We start from the raw sequence: 14,214 nt of genomic DNA on the forward strand, positions 1-14,214 counted from the left end.
CTGGGATCTGGGTGTGCACGTAGACGAGAGGCGTCTTGGGCAGGAGAGTCCATGCAGACAGCGTCACCAAGGAGGGAGGGGCCTGATGCGATCAGACTGACATTTCTAGAATGAAGACGAGGGTGAGGGTGAGTGGTGAGGAGTAAGACAGGAGAACAAATAAGTAGAACCCACGTTTAGCCCTGGACAGATACAGAGTAAAGAGCTTTTGTAACCTCGGGACCATTTAACGCTGATCAGTTAGGGGGTATTCTCCGTAGTCGAACAATCAGGCTGTGGGATAAAGTCCCGGCCCCCGTTGGTTCCGGGGCCTCGGCAGTGGGAAGGGATGGATGAGGAACTTCCTGTCTAAGACCCCTGTTTTGCATTTGCAAAAAGTAGGTCATTTGTTTCAAATGTTGAGCCTAGGAATCCTTTTTGTTAGATGAGAGTTTACTCCGAAGCGCAGCTATAAAGAAGGAAAAATGGAGCTGCTCTGGGAGCACCAGGAATGGGGCCCTCGCGCCCCCGCCCTCTGGGACTCTGGGTACCTGTGCGAATCCCTTACAGCCACACCGAGGACTCTGAAAACCACTGGTTTTTTTGTTTGTTTGTTTTGTTTTAAGATTTATTTATTTATTTATTTGACACAGGTTGAGAGAGAGACAGCAAGAAAGGGAACACAAGCAGGGGGAGTGGGAGAGGGAGAAGCAGGCTTCCCGCTGAGCAGGGAGCCGATGGGGGCTGGATCCCAGGACCCCGGGATCATGACCTGAGCCGAAGGCAGACGCTTAATGACTGAGCCACCCAGGCGCCCCGAAAACCACTGTTTGAATTCTCAGCTCTTAGATGCAATGATTGATTATTGACTAGATGTGTGGGAGGGGCAAGCAAAGGATCAAAACCGAAAACTGCATCTGGTTTAATGGGAGGAGGTGTGAAGCAGGGAAGCGGAACCAGTCTTTAATGAGAACCTACTGTTAGTTTGGTGCTTTCCCCTGTGTTCTTTCATTTCCTCCTCCCACTGTCCCTGTGAGGTGAGTTTTTTCACCCTCATGTGACAGTCGAGGAGTCTAAGACCTTAGAGGTCACATGACTGGCCCAAGATCGTCCACGTGTAGAGGCAGAACCAGTCTTGGATCAAGCTCTCTCTGACTCCAGGGATTATTCTCTTCACCTTGTGTGATACACAATGGTCTTGACATTAGGAGGAAAGGGCAGTCTGGGGGAGAGGATTGCTCCGGTTTGGGAGGAATTACAAGCCATTCCAAATGTGAGCATCCTGGTACAAACAGTTCAAAATGTGGTACCAGAGCCTTAGCCACAGAGATGTGGCTGTCAGCATAGAGGTGATCACTGAAGTATTGAGAATGAACAGAGAGAAACTGCCATGGGTCCCTTGTAGGTACCAGAGCCATGCCTAGGGCAAGGAGAAAAAATGCAGCGACTGCGAGTGAGGTGACAACAAAGAAAAGGCACTGGATTCGGGATGGGGGTGGTAATTGGCCACGAGAGTGGAGATGGCAGAAGCCAGATTACAAGGAGCTAAAGAAGGAAGAAAGCAGTGTGGGTCATGTCAGGCAGGGACGTAACGGACAAACATTGGATGTTGACTGGGAAAGAAGTATCAAGGGAAGGACTTTTCATTCTCTAGATACTGGCATTTGCAGCGTGCTTGAAAGCAAAGGGAGACCTTCAGTGTGATCCAGCCTGGCCAAGGTGGCAAAAAGCATTAGCAAGAATGGACTGAGCACTGGCCTTGGTGTGGTTATATCATTCACCAATGGATGAAGCTGTGTTTCAAGGAAAATTAAATGGCTCTTGAAAAAAAACGAGGGATTTTGTAGCCACTCCAGCCCAATCTAACTGTATGTGTGAATCCAGGAAAGAAGTCCTACGAGGCCATGTGACTTCATTGATGTAATCTTTGCTAGATGAAGAGATCTGTATGTGCTCCATGCAGTTTCTCTGTCAGTTGTCAAGAGGGTGGGTTTGTTCCCTCTGTTTCCAGAATGGAGTTTCAGAGCTGTATAAATTCAGGTGTAGATATGCTCTACCGACTCAGGTTTTGGATTAGTGTGGTGAACTTGCCAGCAATTTTTCTCTTCTCTGTGTCTGTAGGAAGCAGAACATCAGAGGGCCATGCAGAGGCGTGCTATTCGTGATGCCAAAACTCCTGACAAGATGAAAAAGTCAAAATTTGTAAAGGAAGACAGCAACCTCACTCTTCAGGAGAAGAAGGATAAGATCCAGTCGGGCTTGAAGAAGTTAACGGAGCTTGGGACAGTGGACCCAAAGAACAGATACCAGGAGCTGATCAACGACATTGCCAAGGTACCATGTGGGGGGGACAGGGATGGCCTGGCCGTGCATAAACCTGTCCCAGCACTTGTGAAGTGACCATAGCTGTTGAGATGATAGCGTGCCTTCAGCGTGCGGGCAAATGAGGGTCCTCTTCTCTGAGGAATTGTTTCTGACTCCTCCAACACGAAGACCTCGCCTGCCCTTTGATGACTTATTCCATGGCCTAAATCAGTAGGAAGAAGCCCCTAGTTAGAGCTTCCTGTGCCTCGATTTGTCTTTGGCCTTAAATAATTCTTCTAGATCTTTTTAATGACTACTCTGACATATAAATTCACATCCAGTTGGTCAATGAAGTCCTTGATTTATGTGAATCTTCATGAATAAGGGGCTCTGGGGTGGGCCCAGAGTGTAGGTGTTGACTGTTGGCCCAGTAAGGCAGTACCATGCACATCAGGGAGCTTGGTAATTGATATGGTAAAATGATCTTCCCTCTCCTGACAACGTATTTAAGAGGTTAAACCAGCTTTGCAAGTAAATTGTAAGAACGTGGAAGTCTGTAAAAGTAACACATTTCCCTACCTCTAGAAAACACAGACAGGGAAAAAGATTGATGAGATCTGAATTTCTTTGCTAATTTTTTAACATAAATTGCTGTCTGTTGGGGCGCCTGGGTGGCTCAGTCGGTTAAGCAGCTGCCTTTGGCTCAGCTCGTGATCTCGGGGTCCTGGGACCAAGCAGCGGGGAGTCTGCTTCTCCCTCTGCCCACCCCGGCTTGTGCACACTCTCTCTCTCTCTCTCTCATAAATAAATAAAATCTTAAAAAAAAAAAAATTGCTACCTGCTAAGAAAGTGTGGTCATGCAAGCAGTTAAGCACTGCTGGGCTCTAGCACGGGCGATTTGAGAAGCACGTGATACCTACCATCATATTCCTAATTTTAATAATTGTGTCTTAGGACATTCGGAATCAGCGGAGATACCGACAGAGGAGGAAGGCTGAGCTGGTGAAATTGCAGCAAACGTATGCCGCTCTGAACTCGAAGGCCACTTTCTACGGAGAGCAGGTGGATTACTACAAAAGCTATATCAAAACCTGCTTGGATAACTTGGCCAGCAAGGGCAAGTGAGTATTTTTTTTTTTTTAAGAATCAGTGTCAGGGGAAAAAGAAGTAGAGGCAACTGAAGTGACCTTGGAAGTTTTTACTTAAAACATGCTGGGTCTATTTATTGCTTTAAATCTTTGTTTTGCTTCTAAGTGTTTGCATGATTTCCTAGTTCCATTTGTTGTATGATGTAAATAAATAATGTAGGGGGGATTTCAAGGATGCTTATTTATTTCTAAGCACCCCTTGTTCTAAAATATCTTCTTGGCCCTAGAAATGAAAGAAGCATGGAAGGAAGCTAGTTAGTGCTCCCCAAACCCGGGTGTGCCTCAGAATCACTTAAGGAATATGATAGACATTTCGATCCCCTGGTCTCTCTCTACACCTCCTAGGGACAGGAGCCCAGACCCCAGCTTTTCCCTGCGGGCACCAGTGACAACCAACACACATCAATTTATAGGGAGGGAAACTGAGGGCCCAGAGGGATGGGGTGGTGGGTGCAGGTTCTACTTACACTACTAAATAGGGTTAGTTTATTTTGTACTTCTCAGTTTTCAGTTTAAGAATTTTCCAGCTTCAGAAAGGTTGAGAGAATAGAACAGTGAACACCCGTAAACCCTTCACCTCGATTCACCTGTTTTTGACATTTTGCCACATGAGCACCCCTTCTCTGGCTTCCTTACTCTTCACCTGCACTCCGGCTCTCTCCTTCCCTCCCTGGAAGACTGAGGTGAGGCGGGGCTGATGTGCAGGGATAAAAATCAGGCCCACACAACCCAGCTTGCAGAGCCAGCTCCTGTGACCTTTTGACCTTTCCCCATTGTTGTTTGAGCACTTCCTGACTTGTGTTCCTGGTTCAACTTGTACTTTCCCCTCCCCAGGCTTGGAATTAGCTATTTCTCCAAGCATTCCTGGCGCCTTCTAATGAAGAATGGTGTTTAGAAACCACAATCCAGGCACGAGATGTGCTCATTGCCACAGGGTCGTTGTTGCATTCTAGGCATTCTAAGACAGAGCTGGGTCCTCCTTTCTTTTTGTAATGGCTGTGTGGTATCCCACTGCATACAGAGATACAACACTTGGTGTAATCAGGTCTCTCATGATGGACATTTGTGTTGTTTCCACTCACTTACTTAAAAAATTCTGCACCAAATAACCTCATATACTTATTTTGCAAATGTGGGCATATTTTTGAAGATAAAGTCCTAGATGTGGAATCACTGGATCAGAGATTTTGTACAGTTGTAATTTCTATAGATCTTGCAGTTGCCTTCCGTAGCGCTTACTTCCTTTGACTCCTGTACCAGCATTCCCCCCCCTTGAGACCCTTCTCTGGGAGCCCCACATCCCTGGTTCTCAGAGATCCCTAGTCTTCCCTTGTTTACTTTTGAAAATCACTTCTTACCTTGATTATCCCAATAGCCTCCTAAGGTCTGTTTCTTTTTCCTTGTTCCCATTCCTCTGTATTTGCTACACTGGTTTAAAATCTTCTAAATATTACTTATTCTGAGATACATTTATTTTCGCCCTGCCAAGCCAAGGGGCTTACCGGGACTCCCTTGGGGTTCAATACAGTTCCTTCAGGCTGGTGTTAGAAGCCTTCACACCTAACTTGTGGATGCTGGGTGTTGAGAGGGGAGGGACCTAGGCAGATGACATAGACTGTCAAATTCATGGTGGGTTTGCAAATACAATTAAAGGCAAAAGCAGTTTAGTAATGCTTCCCCTGTTGTGCAGAGAGAGTGCTCAGGCTAATTCTAACACTTGCCGTTTTAGAATCGGTACGTTACTTAGGCTTGTGTCTGCGAAGTCCGTTTTCCGACCTCATATTCTCGAACTACCAACAGACTTGTAGTACACAGTTACAGATAGAAGGTGATAGGGTGTGATTTTTTACAGGGTCTCCAAGAAGCCCAGGGAAATGAAAGGAAAGAAAAGCAAAAAGATTTCTCTGAAATACACAGCAGCAAGACTGCATGAAAAAGGAGTCCTTCTGGAGATTGAGGACCTACAAGTGAACCAGTGAGTATTGACTTTTTTATTTTGTCTTATACGTTGACTTGATTTCTGCATTTATCACCTCTTTATCTTACTGCCTGTATTTGTGCTGTGTGGATGGTCGTTTCCATGTTTTCTTTGTACTTCTGTATCTGCTTAGGTGCAGCAGGCCTAATAGTCAGGATTGTTTTGTCTGTCAGAGAAAGGGTTCCTTCTCCTTTGTTGTGGAATATTTGCCCCAGACTGTGTTTCCACCTGCTTGTGTGGGCCCCATATTAATCTTTTTTTTTTTTTTTTAAGATTTTATTTATTTATTTGACAGAGAGAGACACCGCGAGAGAGGAAACACAAGCAGGGGGAGTGGGAGAGGGAGAAGCAGGCTTCCCAAGGAGCAGGGCTCGATCCCAGGACCCTGGGACCATGACCTGAGCCAAAGGCAGACGCTTAACAACTGAGCCACCCAGGTGCCCTGGCCCCATCTTAATCTTTCCTCTTTAAAGGAGGATGCCATTTCTTATTCTCCTACGTCTAAACCAAGAATAAATAAGAATAACAAGAAGAAGAGTTTACTTTATTCCCCTTGAGGCTGGGAATCAGGGACTTACCCTCGTTCTCTTTCCTGGGAAGTGCCAGCTTGCTCTCTACATGATTCCCGAATCTGGCCTGGCTGTCATTAGCAGGCATTATTACGTGCCTTCTCAGTCGGCCCTGTGACCTTATGCAGCTGAGCTTGCCGATTTTGTGTCTGTTAAAACAACAAGTTTGTTTTTTCAAGATTTTATTTATTTATTTGTCAGAGAGAGAGCACAAGCAGGGGTAGCGGCAGGCAGAAGGAGAAGCAGGCTCCCCACTGAGCAGGGATCCCAATGTAGGACTCGATCCTAGGACCCTGGGATCATGACCTGAGCCAAAGACAGATACTTCACTGAGCCACCCAGGCGCCCCTGTTACTTGGTTTCAAAGCCTCTAGCAGCAAATTGAAAAGAAGAAAGACAGGCAAAAAAATGGACAACATTTGAACAGTAGAAAATAATGACAAAGAAGGGAAGAGTTAATAAATATGAGATAGACTCAAAAAGTACATAAAGTGTTCAGCACAAAAAACCTCAAAAGGACCAAGGTCCCCAACTGAAAAATGACCAAAGAAAATACAGATAATAAGCCATGATTCACACACACACACACACACACACACACTCAACCAGACTCTAAGAAATGCAAAGTTTTAAAACGAGATACTGTTTTTTAACTATTGAATTTAAAAACCTGGAAAATTATTTACTGTTACTTTTAATTATTATTTTTAAAGTTACATATAATGTATTATTTGTTTCAGGGGTATAGGTCTGTGATTCATCAGTCTTACACAATTCACAGTGCTCACCATAGCACCATACCCTCCCCAATGTCCATCACCCAGCCACCCCATCCCTCCACCCTCTCCCCTCCAGCAACCTTTAGTTGGTTTCCTGAGATTATGGTTTGTCTGCCTTTCTGATTTCATCTTCTTTCACATTTTCCTTTCTTCCCCTATGATTCTCTGCCTTGTTTCTCAAATTCCACATACCAGTGAGATCATATGATTGTCATTCTCTGATTGACTTACTTTGCTTACCATAATACCCTCTAGTTCCATCCATGTCATTGTAAATGGCAAGATTTTGGGGTTTTGATGGCTGCGTAATATTCCAGTGTGTGTGTACGTACATACACACACACCACATCTTCTTTATCCATTCATTTGTCGACGGACATCTGGACTCTGCGTAGTTTGGCTATTGTGGACCTTGCTGCTATAAACATTGGGTGCAAGTACCCCTTCGGATCCCTACATTTGTATCTTTGGGGTAAATAACCAATAAAAACATGGAAAATTACTTTATTATGCAGTGATGGCAAGGAAGTAGTGGGATAAGTAAGCACTTTGGCATACATTTCTGACATTACTGCAAAATAGTTCGGTGATATACATAAGGGTTGAACTTTTTTAGCTGCTATGTAAAACAGTGTGGCAGTTCCTCAAAAACTTGAAAACTCTCTATATTCCAGCAATCCCACTTTGGGGCGTGTATTCCAAAGAACTGAAAGCAGGATCCCAAAGAGATAATTTACACTTCCACGTTCATAGCTGCATTACTCACAAGAGCCAAGAGGTGGGAGCAACCCAAATGTCTGCAGACAGATGTGGAAACACAATGTGCCACATACACACAACAGTGGAATGTTATTCAACCTTAAAAAGGAAAGACATCTGTCCCAGGCCACGACATGGATGAATCGTGGGGACATTGTACTAAGTAAAATAAGCCAAGTGGTGAAAAGACATGTGCCTTGTGACCCCACTTACAGGAGGTGCCTAGAGGAGTCAAACACATAAAAATGGGGAGTAGAATGGTGGTTGCAGGGCTGGGGGAGGGGGAAGGGGAGCTGTCATTTAACAGGTACAGTTTCAGTTTGGTAGGATGAAAAGGCTCTGGACTATCTGTCGCACAACAACGTGAATATACTTAAAACACTACTAAACTACACACTCAAAAATAGTTAAGGTAAATTTTATGTCTTGTGGTTTTTATAATGAAAGACATTTTAGTACTTTGACCAAAAATTCCATTTTTAGGCACCTATCATAAAAAATAATCAGAGGTAAAACCAGAGATTTACATATAAACGTGTATCACAAGTGTAATAATGTAAAAAGTAAAATCAACGTAAGTGTTGTACAGTAGGTGAATGGTTAAACTTTAACTACAACATGGAATATTGTGTGGCCATTAAAAAGGATGTGTTCAAAGAATGTGAAAAATTCTCAAAATGTTACTAGAGAGAAGTTGGGATACAGGACTGTATTTACAATTTATGCTAAAAAAATAGGTAGATAAGTGAGTGGGTGGTTAGATAATCTTTATGTGGACAGAGGCACAGAAGAACATACACTGTTTTAGTGGTTATCTTTGGCTTGTGAAATTATAGGTGCCTTTTCTTTTTCTTCACGCTTTACCAATTTTCAAAGTTCAGTAATGAATCTATGTTATTTTAGGATCAGAAAAATTAAAGCGGGGGAGACAGCTGCTCCCTCTGCCTGATGCTCTGCCTGCTTGTGCTCCCTCCCTCCCTCCCCTCTCCCCCCGCCCAGAGATAAATAAATAAATAAAATCTTTAAAAAGAAAGGAAGAAACCAGATAACAAAGCAAACTGGTTAAAATAAAATTATCACAGGAAGTACCTTTAAGGAAAGACCTGTGAGGACCTCCCGCTGAGTAAGATGCGCGTGTTCTAGTTCATGGATTTTGTAACCTCTCCCGTAGCTTCTGCATGGCCTCTTCTGCATCATTTGTGGTTCTCAGCTCAGTTCCTAGTAGATAAGTTTGCTCCACAGTTGAGTTCTAGAAATCTGGGCCGATGTACTTCGATCACCCAGGGAACAACACCTTGTTACCATAAAATTTCCGGGCTTGTAACACGTTGAGAATGAGAGATACTTTAAATATTTTTGGTAAATAGCAGTGTATCTTTGGTGGTACTTAGTACTCAGTCAGTGCCTTTATAGCTCTGGCAGCTCCTCTCATGGCTCTTCTTGTTCTTACCCCTTTTGTTTCCTTGAGCACTTGTTGCAACAGTCCTCCACCACACATGCACTCACACACACACCTTTCCTCCCTCTGCTGCCAGTCGAGTTTCCTCTCGATACGCTTTTATTATTAGATTTCAGCAGTAGCCACAGGGAAGCCCAAGAGAATTCCTGTGACGTCAGAGGCTGTCGTGGCCTTCCTCAGTGGTCCCTCTTCCTGTGGTATGCAAGGGCTGCAGGGAGGGTTGCCTGCCTCTCCCCAAATCTCCAAGCATGTGGTACTTAGAGTAGCAGCCTCACGTTGCTCCACCTGTAGAAGTACTTTGGACCTTTATTTTTTACCCCTTTTCACTCTTGAAGATTGGTTTTTTTAAAATTTTATTTATTAGAGAGCGCATGCGTGCATGCATGAGCAGGAGGAGGAGCAGAGAAAGAAGCAGACTCCCCGCTGAGCAGGGAGCCTGATGAGGGAGTGGATCCCAGGACCCCGAGATCATGATGTGAGCTGAAGACGGACATTTAACTGACTGAGCCACCCAGGCGCCCCTTGAAGAAATCTCCTTTCTACATTTCATAAAATATTTTTATACGAGAATGTAAAAATCACACCCTTACGATGTTATGTTTCAACAGGTTTAAGAATGTTATCTTTGAAATCAGCCCAACAGAAGAAGTTGGAGACTTTGAAGTGAAAGCCAAGTTCATGGGTGTTCAAATGGAGACGTTTATGTTGCATTATCAGGTGGGTATGCACCACGCAGAACCGAAAGCTCTGTATGTGCAGTGGTTGTTCTCGATGAGGTAGGAGAGCAGGTATAAAGGAGATCGATTTGGGGACAGCTGTCCCATACCCAGCAGTGGGCTGGGCCCCACACGGGCGCGAAAGGAGCGAGGGCCCCTGTGCGTCCGCCTTTGCGCTCCCCGGAGAGCTTTGGCGGATCGGTACGCTTCTCCAGGCTTTTATCTGAAGCTTCTACTTTGTGTTGCCACTAAATTGAACTGGTACCTTGACCTTGAACAAACTCTTAAGTATTGATAGTAGAAAATTGTTAGCTTATTTAAGTAGCTTGAAATCTTTTCTCTCGTTTTGATTTGATCTAGGGCCTTAAAGGTGTATTTCTGACAAGGCGTGTATAAATTGCATCTTTGTAAACTGAATCCCATTTTAAATTCGGGAAGAACTCGGCAGTGAATCATTTCATAACATAATTTTAGCTAATTTTTATTCCGAAATGTCTCCAGTGTTCACACATTAGAAAAGCACCAGGATGCCGTGAGGCCTCCTGGGCTCTGTCCAGGCTCCTGCGCTTCATGCGTGTCCTCAGCTCCGTCCGCTTCTCACTGCTGTCCCCTGTCGGTCTGGGCAGGGGCCGTCTGCACGTGCTGACCCCCACCCCTGTCCTTTTTTCCTCTAAACGTGTTACCACTCTGACCAGCTCTCCGCCCCCTCCCCAAACTCTCCACTCCTTAAGGACCGTGGTGTGTCTTCGTTTCCTTCTCAGTGATGAGTAGATCCTCAAATGTGTTAGCTGGACCAAAGTGAAGCGATTCCGTGATGCACGTGCTCAGGGGCTTCCGCAAAGGAAGATCCTGGTGGCCTTCAGGCTCACCAGAGTTGCACAGGCCGACCAGCCTGCCTTGGGTAGTGTGTTGGTCCATGCACGTGTGCGTCAAATAAGGAGCGAGCATCAGGTATGAGGTGTTATGTTGGCACAGGTGACACACCAGGGCCCTGGTGCTCATGGAGCCGCTAGGATTTTTCCAGAAGATGAACTGGTTGAACTTCGGGGTTCTTTCAAGCGCTTTGACTCTTGCTTTCTCATCATGTCTCTTCTGAAGTTCACGGGTGAGACCACTCACTTCCTAAATGTGCTCTGGACCGTGGAGGGCAGTGGGAGAAGCGGGGGCTTTATGCTCGGATCCAGATCCACTCTGTGCTGTTGGGCAAGTTCCTGAACGTCTCCAAGCTTAGTCTTTAAACTTGAGATAATCAGACCTCTAGGACTTTGATCAGGACTTAAAAAGACACTATCTGATGTGCTTACCCAATGTTGAGCACATAGTAGGCACCTAGTAAACATTTTGTCCTTTTCCCCCTTCAGAATATAAAAGCTTTCTCACGTGGAATAGAAAGTAAGACTCTAGTCGATACCCTTGTGACGACCTTGGTGGCCGTGTCCTGGTTTTAGTGACTAGTGTATTTATCACAGATTGAAATGCCTTCACCTTCCCCAGGTGACCTGTCACTTAGACTGGAGACACGTTATTGTCACTTCTGAAATAGGAAGTATGTGTGATGACTGAACATGCTGCTTTTTCTTTCCCTGTTTTGTGTATTTTGATATGAACCACATGACGTCTTAACTCCAGATGGGCCAGAAAATTCAGTTGAGCAGCATGCCCTGTTCCTCGAGCCCTCAGGGGGCTTGTGCAGGGGACGGCACTCCTTTCTCACCCCACTTCATGTCTGTCATTCCTCATTCCTTCTGGGTCCCTCCCTACCTCATGTCTTGTCTTACGCCACAGACTTGACGGTCAAAATGTTTTTTTGAACAGGACCTACTGCAGCTACAGTATGAAGGCGTTGCTGTCATGAAATTATTTAATAGAGCTAAAGTAAATGTCAACCTTCTGATCTTCCTCCTCAACAAAAAGTTCTACGGGAAGTAATGGATCCGTTGCCGCCAGCCTAGAAGGATGAAGGAAAGAAGCTCCTCACGGTTCCCTTTCTCGGTTCCTTCTTTCCTCATTGGAAGCAAAGACCTGGCCCACAACGAAGCCTCAACTTGATACACTCCCAGCGCCGCACTTCTCACCCCTCCCGCTCCGATGGGACTTCTGTTGCCCTTTCTTCACAGTGAAATTGTATTTCAGGCTTAGTCTGACCCTCTTGTTCCTTCATTTTCTTCCATCACTTAGGAAAGAGCGGAAGCTCCACTGAACTCTCTCTCCATTGTTAAGGTCTGAGAGGCCGCATGACTCTCTTGTAAGCTTTGATGTTTGTGTGAATTAGCAACAGGGATGGTGGGACTTGAATTCTTGCTATTTGGAAGCAGGCGCGCTCAGCGCTAGTAACGGACACGCATGGAAGGCACACAAACATCTGCAGTCACTAGGTTTTCATTTAAAGGTGACACACCTTTACATTTCCATCCCATTGGTCAAATGGAAGGATCCAGGGGCTTCTTGGTTCTCTTCCATTCTGTTTTCCTTTATGCGCAGGAGCTAACGGAAATCACTGTTCTGTGCTCAAAGGAAACCTTTCGGGCAAAGGGAGAGACACGGCTTTTAAACGTCACCATTAAACATGACCCGTGCTGTTGGTGTAGCTCTCTGATCGGCGGCCGGGAGAGGCCCACCGGGACTACCCGGCTGCCGGGGGGTTCGCAGCGGTCTGCCCTGCTGCCTGCGTGTTTGTGCTGCTGGAGGGAGGGGCTCCATCCGGGAAGGCGGTCCTGTCCGCTCTCCCTGTGGCAAAGGGACTGGCCAGCCCTAGCATAGAGTGTAACTGTCTTCAAAACTGTTTTATGTCTCAAGAGTGCCTTATGAAAGTGTAGATTTACTTCTTAAAATGTGGGTGATAGGACTTTTTTTAAGATTTATATAATGCTTTAAAAGCCTTTAGAATATGGTAAGAAAATGGTTTTTAAAAATTGGCTTATCTGTATATCTGAACTCTTAGAACTTTCTTACATAGCTACAACACTAGGATTTATCTGCCGGGTTGCAGGGAGATAATCCTGCCTTAAATAGACTGAAACAAAAACAAAACCAGCCAACCGACATTAACTTGGTATTAAGATCTCTTTTTCCCACTTCTTTCTCTTCTCTTGCTGCCGGTGCCATGCCTTTATTTTATGAGCTCCCATTTTTCTGGGTTTAGTCAGAAACAGTTCAATTCTAAACATTGAATTTAGGAAGCTTTTGTTATTACATAAAAAGTAATACACTTAAAAAAAAACAAAACACAAAACCGTTTATCCAGGAAAATACATTGGAAATCATGCTACTGAGCCTCCATTGTCTCTGATGTTTTGGTTCAGTATTCTTTTATCATAAAACAAAGTTTAACAAAGTAAACTTACATTTAAAAATTCATTGATGTATATTGAAAGCCAATAAACTGTTCATTAATAACAAATCATGTGATGTGTCCCTATTACAAATGTAAGCATTGGAGATAAGTTCTTCCTGAGACTGTTTACTCGGTAAGGTCCACCATCGTGCAAATGTGAGTTGTCTGAGTCTTCACACCCTCCACCTGGGAAGAGGTGAGGTGTGGCGCGCCACCAGCCCAACCTGGTTTTTTTCACTGTATTTTGGAAGATCACTTTTTAGTGAATATTTTCCTCAGATCAAAAGCAGCTGCTAAGAAAAGTAGCATCACCACAAAAACCGAGACCTACCAAAGTGTCAACCCTTTCTCCTTAAGAGGACAGCCATCCCCGATGCCCATCGGACCCCCATGGCCCCATGCATGGTAGACCCTGAGCAAAGTTTACAACTCCTTTAATACAATACGGTGTTTCAGTTATTTGTGAGGATTGTAGTGCCCTTGATAAACTCCTAATGCAAAATAGTGCAACATGCACTTCAAAATTTCATGTAGAATCACGGTTCAAACAGCATGGAGAAGGCCCAGACCAACTCGTTTCCCAGCGCTGAAGCCCTGTAGCTCTTCCTCCTGCTGTTCATCAGCCGTAGCCTTCTGTGTCTCATCCCTCAGCCTCTGACCTTCTCTTCCACTGGCCAGCGTGACATTTATCATGAATTTACTTCCAACCATTTGGACTGCCCACGAGGTGGCCGCACACAATTGCCTTTGTATCTCTGTAGGAAATAAAAAGGTCATTTGTTCATGTTTGTGTTTATTTTTCTCAGTTTCATTGTTAGCAGTTCCTGTTCAACAGCGTTGACTAGAGCGAGCTTTAATGATGGAAAACCACAACAGAAAACAACTCCCTCTCCAGTCTTCCTGAAGGAGCAAACCCAAGTCAGCTACCAGTTCATGGAATTCTGGCAAAGCCAGGTTTCGCACGGGATTGCGTTTAGCCTTGTTTTTTTGTTTTTTGTTTTTGTTTTTTTGACGTGTCCTCTGTTTCACATAGCCTCACCAGAAAAAGAAATCGGGGCTGGGGGAGAGCATGTGGAATGCGGCCTCTGGTTGGCTGATGGCGGGCAGCTGGACACCGCTGCAGCATCGGGTCCTGTTCCAGGGGCTGCCATGCATGAGGTCGTCTCCACTCCACCCAAGTCACCAGAAA

At 44.9% G+C, this 14,214-nt stretch overlaps 1 protein-coding gene across 1 annotated transcript in view; it reads left to right on the forward strand.

The window, feature by feature from the left end:
- The window catches only part of IQGAP1 (IQ motif containing GTPase activating protein 1), a 101,582-nt gene extending 87,773 nt beyond the window's left edge, over positions 1–13,809 (forward strand). Inside the window, exons 34-38 of the mRNA XM_028122080.2 lie at positions 2,101–2,313; positions 3,238–3,404; positions 5,284–5,406; positions 9,584–9,692; positions 11,507–13,809. Coding sequence (XP_027977881.1) covers positions 2,101–2,313; positions 3,238–3,404; positions 5,284–5,406; positions 9,584–9,692; positions 11,507–11,620 — 726 coding nt within the window. The 3' untranslated portion in view covers positions 11,621–13,809. The remainder of the gene's footprint in view (positions 1–2,100; positions 2,314–3,237; positions 3,405–5,283; positions 5,407–9,583; positions 9,693–11,506) is intronic.
- The last annotated feature ends 405 nt before the right edge of the window (positions 13,810–14,214 follow it).

The sequence above is a fragment of the Eumetopias jubatus genome, unplaced genomic scaffold, assembly GCF_037043125.1.
Source record: "Eumetopias jubatus isolate StellerSeaLion01/CBP00866 unplaced genomic scaffold, mEumJub1_p1.0 scaffold_7, whole genome shotgun sequence".
Lineage (NCBI taxonomy): Eukaryota > Metazoa > Chordata > Mammalia > Carnivora > Otariidae > Eumetopias > Eumetopias jubatus.